The sequence below is a fragment of the Rosa rugosa genome, chromosome 3 (genome assembly GCF_958449725.1).
Source record: "Rosa rugosa chromosome 3, drRosRugo1.1, whole genome shotgun sequence".
Taxonomy (NCBI): domain Eukaryota; kingdom Viridiplantae; phylum Streptophyta; class Magnoliopsida; order Rosales; family Rosaceae; genus Rosa; species Rosa rugosa.
The window spans coordinates 23,007,100-23,017,783 of record NC_084822.1 but is presented as its reverse complement, the minus strand read 5'-3'; the positions used below and the strand labels follow the sequence as shown (position 1 = coordinate 23,017,783).

The following is a 10,684-nucleotide window of genomic DNA, read 5'->3' as shown; positions in this document are numbered from 1 at the left end:
GCTTAATCAAGGCTATTCTGATCAAAGAATTGACTATTGGTATAGGGTGGGTGATGAGCATAATCCATTGACCAAACTGGAATCTGACGGTGATGTTGTGACAATGTGTAAGGCAGTGCCCCTGGTTAGGATAATTACACTGTACTTGGATCACATGGAGGTTAAGGGTATTTTTGAGGAAGATGATGACGACATCTACATATACGAAGACTTCTTATTTAGTCAAGGCAGCAGTGTGGTGATAGAGGAGCTGCCTGATGAGCCTAAAAAGCCTCCAAGTTGTGTCATCAAGGAGCTGCCAGCTGAGCCTAGACCAAGCAGAAGCAAGGGGTGATTATTAAAGAAATTGATGATGTGTGTCCTACTACTCAAGGAAGTTGTGTTGCTGGAGGAGATGCAAAAGACAAGGGTAAAGGTAAACTCGTGGATGAAAGGTCAGTTAAAAAACCATTGTTGTTGGAGTATCCTGGATTTGGTGTACCGTGTAGTTCAGGTGGGGTAACTGGCAGTGGTGTAGGGGTTAGCAGTTCAGGTGGTGTGCAGTGACAAACTGATAGATGATATGGAATATCTTCAATCTTTCGAGATTGAGCCGGAAGAGTTGAGTGAGGATGGGGATAGTAGTACAGATGGTGATTATGATCCACAATTTGATGACGAAGACTACGAAGGGTAAGGGTTCAGGGGTAGGAAGTAGTGGTACTAGTGGTTTAGGGTCTATTGCACCTGATATGGGGGATGATGATGATGAGGATATGTATAGGGTTGATGATTCTGATGAAGAAAGGATGCAACATGCAATTGATTCAGATGGGGAGTTGGAGGAAGTTGGTATAGAATTCAACCCAAGCACGGATATGAAGAAATCCAATTTCTGTTTAAAGATGCAGTTTGCAACTGTACAGATTTTGAGGGATGCATTGAGGGAGAAGGCAATCCAAGGGGGGTGGGAGTATGTCTACATAAAGAATGATAAGACAAGGTTGAGGGTGGTCTGTAAGGAAAACAACTGTCCTTTTGAGTTGTTTGCTTCCAAGATGCAGCATGAAAGCACCTTGATGATAAAGAGGTACAATCCCATGCATAACTGCTATAGGAAGTTTAACAACAGCATGGTGCGGCAGAAATACTTAACAACCAAGTTCAAGGATCAAATTGCTCTTAATGAAGCCATAAAACCAGGTATACATTCGAAACAATTTTAGACACAAATTGTTGGTTATGTTTCACTTTTTAAACTGATTCATTGTTGTTTGATAATGTAGAGAATTTGGCTAAGACTATGTCAGCAAGCATTAGGGCAGGTGTTTCCAAAAGTATGGTCTATAGAGCAAAGAGAGCTGCATTGTTAGAGGTAGAAGAAGGGGGCATCAAGGAGCAGTATGCAAGGCTGGCTGATTATGGGAAGGAACTTCAAAGGGCTGATCCAGAAACCACAATTGACTTGGTTTGTGACTTCAGCAACTCCGAGAAGGCAGCTGTTTTCAAGAGGTTGTACATTTGCTTGGGAGCTTGGAAGAATGGATTCAAGGCAGGTTGCAGATCTTTGATTGGTTTGGATGGAGCTCATTTGAAGACATGTTTTGGTGGCCAACTGCTAACTGCTGTCGGAATTGATGCTAACAACACTTCATGGGTTGTTGCTTATGCAATGGTTGAGCTGGAGACAAAGGACTCTTGGATTTGGTTTTTACAGTTGTTGTGCAAGGATCTGAGCTGTGAGAATAATGGTAGAGGCTGGATATTCATAAGTGATAAGCAAAAAGGTTTGAAACATGCATTACAAGAGCTGGTTCCATCTGCACAGATCAGGTTTTGTGCAAGACATTTGTGGACTAACTTCACCAAGAAGTTTCCTGGAAAAGTTATGAAAGATCAGATGTGGAAGTGTGCAAAGGCAACAACTTTGCCTTATTTTCAGAAGGAGATGGAGGAGATGAAGACCCTTGATAAGGATGCTTATAAATGGTTGTCAGGTGATGTGTTCTCGATAAATGTCTTAACTTAGTATTTTAGTGTATTTTAGATTTCTGTTGACTACTTGGTTCTGACTTTGTATGCATGAATATCCTTTTTTTTTTTGCAGAGCCCGAGAGGCCCCCAAAACATTGGTCAAGGGCATACTTCCCTGCTGGTTATGATTGTGACATGCTCATCAACAATGGTTGTGAGAGTTTCAATGCATTGATCTTGGACGCAAGGGGCAAGCCCCCTGTCACTATGTTGGAAGAGATAAGGCTGAAGCTAATGAGGAGGATTCGTACTCGAAGGGATAAAATGGAGGCTTACCATGGAAATGTATGCCCCAAAGCAAGGAATATCATTGAGAAGAATAAGGTGAAAGCTGCGGAGGATTGCATCCCAACATTCAATGGTGGTGGCAAAGCTGAGATTGAGAATATTGAAGGCACCAAAAATGTTGTGGACACTAACTTGAGGACTTGCACTTGCCGAAGATGGGACTTAACCGGCATCCCTTGCAAACATGCCATTTGTGCAATTAATGGCATGAGGGCTGAACCCGATGACTACATTGCTCCTTGCTATCTCAAGAAGACGTACATGAGTATCTACAGTCACCTCATTCAGCCAGTTAATAGCATGGACATGTGGTCCAATGGTGATGGTCCAAGTATCCTACCTCCACAATATACAAGGCAGCCTGGTAAGCCGAAGACAAAAAGGATTAAGGATGTTTTAGAGGTGGTCATCAATGGTACTGGAAAAATTGGAAGAATACAAAGATCCCTCAAGTGTAGCAACTGTGGCCAAGAAGGTCACAATATGAAAACCTGTCAAAGACATTTGCCAAGTAAGGGAAAGAAGACTTCAGCTGCCGGTATTAAGAAGAGGAAGCTCAACACTAATGAGGGAGAAACTTCCCAAAATATGGTGAGTTGAGGAACGCCTCCAAACAGACCTGCAAGAGGAACGCCTCCAAAATCTAGTAGTGAAAATACAAGACCAAGGCCTCCAACTGCCCCAAATGCCTCTACAACATCAAGACCCGTACAAGCTACATCTGCCAGCATGAGTTCAAGAGACAAGGTTGCAACACCATCAAGGTCTTCACAAAGAATCAAGAACAATTCAGGTAAAGGAGATGGAAATTAGTTATTGAAATGGAAGATTAGACATCCTCTTGTTTTGGGCAACCTTGTGCTGTGTCACTTGGTTGCTAGCTCTAATCTTTTGATAAGATGATTAGAGCTATGTTAGTTTTCTGAACCATTGAGGATGTAATGCTCTAATTTTTGTTTTTGGTAAATTAGAGCTTTGTTTTAGGGCTGGATTATGCTGCAAAAACTTTGTATTTTTGGGACCATTATGAATGAAGGAAAGTTGCTGTTTTCATTGTACTTTTTGACTATTTTTGGTATCGTTTTGAATCTGATCAATATTTCTGCTACAATGTGTCCAGATTTTTCTATGGGATCAAACTTTGGTTTCTTTTTGGCTGCTTCATATATGTTTTGGTGGGAATTTGGGATCAAGAAGGGTGAAATTAGGCCATGGGTAATTTGGACATTTTATACTGACTTGGCAGGCATCCAGCTGAGCTGGCAACGCAGTATTTGCCATGTTGGCAACTTAATAGAATTTTTTGACGGGTAGTGGACGGCGTGGACCTTAAGTGTGAGAAATGAGAGTTTAAAGACTTACCTATTAAATTTAAAAGCCGAGGGACTAAACTGTTTTTCAGTAAAAAGTATGAGGAGTAACAAGTATTTAATCCTTTAAAATACATTTGCATCAGCTCTCTCTATTTTAACTAATTATGAATTTATATTATTTTATAGAAAAAATAAAAATAGTTTAAATTTATTTATAAATTACACATAACAACTTAGAAGAAATATTTTAAATTAAAAAAAAAATTATAGAGAACCTCATCTTGCTCTCTATATTTAGGAGCTAGATTGCTAGAGTTAAAATAGAGAGAGTAACTTAGGAGTCTGATGCAGCTGCTAAGAGCATCTTTAGCAGACTATATTTTGGCTATTTAGCTATTTTGAAGTGTATGTCTAGCTCTCTTTTTTTTTTCCATTTTTTTTTCCAGCTGCTAAAAGCCGGTAGACATTATATTTCTAGTACTTGAAAGTCACGTCTACTACTTCTTCTTTTTCAATTGTCATCTGAAAGTCTGGTGTTTTACCCAGATTAGTATGTGTATGGTAAGTATGGTATAGTCAAATAAACCTCTATGTCAGGTATGCAACTAATACAAGCCATTATATGAACTAAATCTTAATGACATTTCTGTCACGCCTTGAATTTCGAATAAAGAAATTCGAATCCGAAATGCGATGACTTAACAAGCTCAAGCAAACACTTAGAAAATTTTCCATTTAAACTAAGCAACAAAACAAACCGAACTCACAATGTCAATTTAGACTCATTCTTTAGAGTTACATATTACATTACAGAGAGTTTACAAATTAAATTGAACAACAATTCAATAAGTAAACACACTTACTACACTCACTACTCAGCAGAAGACTCAAACCAAAAGTACACTTCTACGAATGCCTTCACTTACCAAGTTCTCCAACTTGAACTTACCCAATTCAGTAGAAGAAATATCTTCTTCTGGAAGAGGACTTCCTAGAATAACAGAGTCTGTATCCGTGTAGTAGCAGTCATTTCTTGAAGTGTACGGATCCATATAGATACGACCGTAAGCAGCAGTAGCGGCTGCCATATGAACACCAGCTATCCTAGGAGGATTCCAGTCAGTGACGATGAAGGAATTTGAGGGCTGATGTAGCTAACAGCCGCCTTCATAGTCGATTCATTAGGGTCGTCACCTTCTACCCTGTTGGTGCTTTAAGCTAGGACAGCAACAACATCTCAACTTCGACGATTGTTACTCTGACCTGCACAATAGCCCCTACACCATGGAATAATGCACCGAGTTGAAACAACAAACCCGGTAAGCTTTAACAAGCTCATGTGAGTAAACCTAAATAACCACAAAACACCTTTCTAACTCAAGGATAACAAATCAACACCAAGATTAATTCCAACATCAAAATTCTTTTCTTTTTAAAGAAAACACCAATCATCACTGTGACAACTAAATCATTTGAAATCTTGACAACAAAACCAAAACCATAGTAATCCCTACATATAGTTTAGTCCAGGAGATTACATTAAAATCAAACAAAAGAAATCATAGTAATCCCTGCATATAGTTTAGTTCAGGAGATTACATTAAAAACAAACAAACAAAATGAAAAGGAAAATAAATAAGGAGATCAAACAACTCACGCTAAACCAAGAAATCACCTTTTCAACTCAAGTGAAAACTCCCATAATTTTTTAAGAACCCAAGTCCTTCATGGACAATAAAAGAAAGAAAACACCGAAACTCTCTTTTAAAAACATATACATATGAGTCGCAAGTAACACCCTGGTTATCCCCATGACATACGATGGCAAATAGATAAGAGCTCTAACTGAATTGTAACCAATCACCCGGCCAAAGGCTTGGTATCCTGATATACTTGCCTCAATCACTACTGTGACACCAGATCCTCAAACTAAAAACATTTATAAAGTCTCACATGACTTAAAAAGTTACATCAAAACTGAAAGTACTCTTTCAACACAATATAAATTAACTGTCACGCCCCTGATTTTTAACACAAATAAAAATCGATATATAATTCCATAATTATACATGCGTAATGGTTCAACCATCAATACAAAATACCTGGAAATTTTTTTCCCTTTAAACCAAGTATATAGTGATGCCCTGAACCCACTATGTCAATATAGACCCACTCCACAGAGTCATATATTACATAAGTTTACGAATTAAATTATCACCACATAAAAAAACGTAAATGCTCCTCAGAGCTTACTACACAACGGAAGTCTTTATCAATGGTAAAGTCACAAAAATGGCTTCCTACCGTAAAGCTGCAAAGACGCTACCTCAGCTTCAGCCACGATTATCCTGACCTGCAGGATTAACCCCTACACCATTGAATAGGGCACCAGATTGCCACACAACAAACCCGATAATCTAATGAAATGTAGTACCCCAGAAATTGGTTATTATTTTCCGAGGATTTTCTGGAATCTAATTTGTGGTTATAGGACTGTTTTGTTGCTCGTGGACAGAGCGGAAGTGTTTCGGACGAATTATTATTTGAAGAATGTGGATTTAGGGGGAGGGTTCAAGGTTGACTTTTGATACGTTGAGATTCTCTATAAACTTCCTTCACGAAAGTCTTAGAGCATGTCGATACGAGTTTGTGAATATGCGGAACGTGAAAATCAGAGTTCGTATGAGAAAGTTATGAGCGTTTGAAAATTTGGAAAGTTACTATATATAGGGGTTTCCGTTTTTGGAAGGTTACTATTTTCATTTGACAAGTTTCCATTTTCGGAAACTCAGAAACCTCTCTTCTCTCTCCTGATTTTCTACTGACCCGACCTTGACCCGGTCGACCCGACCCGGCTTTTCTGGCGATCTCCGGCGACCTTTTCAGGTGAAACAAAGCCAGACCAACTCGCCTCCACCGTGTGCTCCTCCTTGTGGCGTCCTCTATCGATGATTCTCATCGTGTGCGGCGTTGGGTGGTGGTAGCTTTTGGATGCAGTCGGACCCGATCAGATTTCGTAGCTCCGACGACTGCACAGCTTCAAGCTTCCAATTTTGAGTTCGTAGGAGCCTCCTCAAGCGATCCATGGTGTTTGTTTTGATCAATTCACGTTGGAATCAGATCAACTCAAGGTGAACAGTTCACGGCAGCTTGTGGCGGTGATAGGCGGCGATCTAGGCCGTGTTGGCTTGAACCCCAGGTATTAAAGTTGATCTATTTGGTGTTCTTGACCATTTGGACGGTTGGATTAATCTAGTTTTGAGTTTTGGCTGGTGGTGGTTGTGGTGGTTGTGCCACCAACTGTGGCGGGGTTTTGGCAGCCTTCCGGTCATGTAAGGGATAGTTTCTGGTTTTATATATCATTGTCTCCTCGATACGAGCGTTTCGATATATAATACGCAATTTTTTGAGATCGTATGATTAAGTTGTGATTTTTATGGTTTCGGACGGTTCGATGATTCGATCCGTGAGGATTTGAGCGTTCGACCGACTTGTGATTTTGACATATTGATCGTAGAAGTATTTCAGAGACATGGGGTGGTCTCGGATGTGGGTTCGCCTCGATTGGCGCCACGTTGGGGATTTTAGTTCAAAACAGGAGTTTCAAACTTAAATCGTTTGTGATTCGTTACTAAGTTGAAACCGTATGTGATTAGGTACTTGACGAAGTATTCTTGGATAGTTATTTTGTGGTTTGGCTGCTTTGTTCTATATTGAAGACGCAGCGGGAATTTCGAGGTGAGTAATCTCATAATGTTCATTTACGAACGGGTTTACCCTATCGTTTTGATAGTTATTTAGTTAACTGCAAACTATAGTTGGTATTAGTAGCATTCCTGAGTGAATGTCTATGTATATATATTTTCGTGAAATATATATGGGTAGGTGAATTTGTGTGATAAAACAATAATTGTGGGTGCGTTCATTTTATTGTTTTGGGTGTGAGTGTGTGACTTTTCGGGAAACAATATTTTGTGAAAGAGTTGATTTCTATTGTTTTGAAAAGTGTTGTGTATTGTGGAACATTTTTAGTTTGCGGGTGGTTTATTTAAATGTGGGTCTTGTACCGGGAGTAATTGATAGGGATCAATTACGGGGAATCTTTTATTTTAGATTCTTGTAACATTTTGGGTCTAGTGCGACTCCTTTAATGTTTTGGAATTTATACCGTAGATCCAAAGACTTACAAGTTAAGGATCGTGGAACACGAAATGTGATCGTGGGTGGGAAAATAGGGAATTCACGCCTTTGGCCGGGTTAGTGGATATGATCAGTTAGAGCTCTAGTCTGTCCGCCTTGATTTGTACGTTTCTTGATTGAAACGTGTGGGTTTATCCTGTGATTTGTGTGATTTGTTTCTTGATTGAAACGTGTGGGTTTATCCCGTGATTTGTGTGAGTTTATCTCGTGGGTTTGTGTGAGTTGTTTTGAGTTACTCATACGAGCTTTCATAAGCTTACCGGGTTTGTTGTATGGCAACCCGGTGCACTATTCAATGGTGTAGGGGTTAATCCTGCAGGTCAAGGTAATCGTGACTGAAACTGAAGTAGCGTGCTAGCAGCTTTACGGTAGGAAGCCAATTTTGTGACTTTACCGTTATTAAGACTTCCGCTTGTAGTAAGCTCTGAGGAGCATTTACTTATTATTTTTTTGTGGCAATCTAACTTGTAAACTCGTGTAATATATAACTCTGTGTAGCGAGTATATATTGATATTGTGGGTTCAGGGCATCAGTATGTACTTGGTTTAAAGGGAAAAGGTTTTCTAGGTATTTTGTATTGATGGCTGAACCATCACGCATGTATAATTATTGGATTATATATATATCGATTTTTATTTATGATAAAAATCGGGGCGTGACATGAAAGCTCGTATGAGTAACTCAAAACAACCACTAATCAACTCACACCAAAACTAAGGAAAACAACTCACGCCTTGATTACTAACATGTAATAAAGGAAAGCAACTCACTCTTTGGTTCCTTTCAAAACGTAAACAAAGAAAGCAACTCACTCCTTGGTTTCTATCAGTACGAAATAAAGAAAGCAACTCACACCTTGATTTCTTCTAAATAGTAAATAAGGAAAACAACTCACTCCTTGATTCCTTGAACACAAACTAAAGAAAGCAACTCACACCTTGATTTCTTTCAAATCGTATATAAGGAAAATAACTCACTCCTTGATTCCTTAAACACAAACTAAAAAAAGTAACTCACACCTTGATTTCTTTCAAATCACGAAATAAAGAAAGCAACTCACACCTTGATTTCTTTCAAATCGTATATAAGGAAAACAACTCACTCCTTGATAAAAAAAAATAAAAAAACGCAGTAGGTTGCCCGCCACGGGGACATGGAGTCCAGAGGATTCTCCACTAGCTTAGGCGCCCCGACACGCCGGCTCAGGTTCACTTGGCCGCTACACCCTTTCCTCTTCACGTACACTAATTCATAGAAGTGAAGAACCTCGGCCACAGTCGGACCTTCACAGCCGGACATCCTCCACAGTGCGTTCAACCCCATTAGAAATTTCCACATGTTTGGATAGATTTGCCCAAAAGTGAGGTCGAATTCGCACAATAGTATTTGGAGGTTTATCAACAGCGGGAACCAAACCCCCTGGCGAAACACCGCCTCATGTACGGCTGCGTACCCCGCTTGTAACGTCCCGAACCTGAATTCACCGGTTTACTAGTCATTTGGACGGTAAACGATCTTTACTTTCACTTTTACTATCGTTTCAGTACTTGTAGTGGCCCTAAAAGTTGACTTTTTGGTCGGGTCAAAATTTGAGAAAATGTTCTTCATGAAAGTTGTAGAGGACGTTAAACCGAGCGCGTGCATATGTGGTACGTAAAAATTGGAGTTCGTATGAGAAAGTTATGAGCAAAATACGAAAATTACTATTCATAGTAAGTTTCTATAAAAGGTGGAAACTACTGTGGTAAGTTTCCATTTTCGGAAACTTACCGAGTTTTCTCTCTCCTCTTCCCCGATCCTTTCCTCCTCTTCGGCTTGATTTTTCCTCCACCGATTTCTTCCTCCTCCGGCCACCCCACGACGGAATCTGGGCACCGGCAAGCTCGCCTCCTCCTCCTTGTCACACCTGCGGTGGTGTTTTTCGATGACTCGGCCGGAGGAGCTCGGATTTGAGCCGTGAAGCTCACTGTAGCAATTTGGAAGTTCCGGCGATTTCGACCGTTTCCGGCCACCAAACCACCGTCGAAGGTGCGGTTTTTGCCAAGGATCATTTTGCCCCTAGCCTTGAGCCACGATTTGCAGTGTAGAGGGAGAATTGATCGAAACCCGATCCTAGGGTTCTTGGAATTTCTGGGTTTTCTTCACCGGCCAAATTCGATCACTTAAAGGTAAAATTGGAACATGTTGTAGTTATGAAAATTGTTGGGTCTGTTGAGTAGGTGGTGCGCTGCCAAAATTTGGTGGCCATTGGAGGTGGTGGCCACCGGCGCGTGAGCCCCACGCGCCGCCACTGTGGGTGGCGCGTGGAGGCGTGTAGGGCAGTGTTTTAATTCCAGTTTTTAGCCCATTAAATTCTATAAATGTTGTAGAGCTTGTATGTGAAGTTTGGTGATTTTTGGAGAAACTTGGAATTAATTATGAATTTTTTGAAGTTTAGGGTTGCGATTATCGAATTACGAGAATCCGACTGTCGGATATCTCTCGGTTCTGCCTTGGAACCTTTAAATTAACGAATTGATATTAGTGGTATAATTTGGGTTGAATCCGAGGAGAAGTGGAGATGTAATTATGAGGAATTGATTTTAGGAATCGTATTATTTTGTTCAATAACTATTCACAGAATATAATTGTGTACAGAGCGACGTACCGAGCTATTGCTCAATGAAGGAACTCGTATGCGTGATCGTCGGAATAGTACTGTGAGTGGACTTTTGTTTTAAATAATGATGCATGCAATTATTTTGAAAATTATTGATTTATTTAATTATCGTTTTAATTATCGAGCATGATATTTTGTCTTGGATTATAATTTGACATTGATTTTTCATGAGTTTCGGATATGAACTTATTATGCTCGGATTTAGATTTA

The 10,684-nt window shown here is 39.9% G+C and overlaps 1 protein-coding gene across 1 annotated transcript; it reads left to right on the top strand.

Annotated features, from left to right (window-relative positions):
• Positions 1-694: 694 nt before the first annotated feature.
• On the top strand, positions 695-3,005 carry LOC133735674 (uncharacterized). Its single transcript, XM_062163071.1, has 3 exons — positions 695-1,182; positions 1,266-1,976; positions 2,087-3,005. The coding sequence occupies exons 1-3, from the start codon at positions 732-734 to the stop codon at positions 2,899-2,901; spliced, it is 1,977 nt and encodes a 658-aa protein (XP_062019055.1). The 5' UTR covers positions 695-731; the 3' UTR covers positions 2,902-3,005.
• Positions 3,006-10,684: the final 7,679 nt, after the last annotated feature.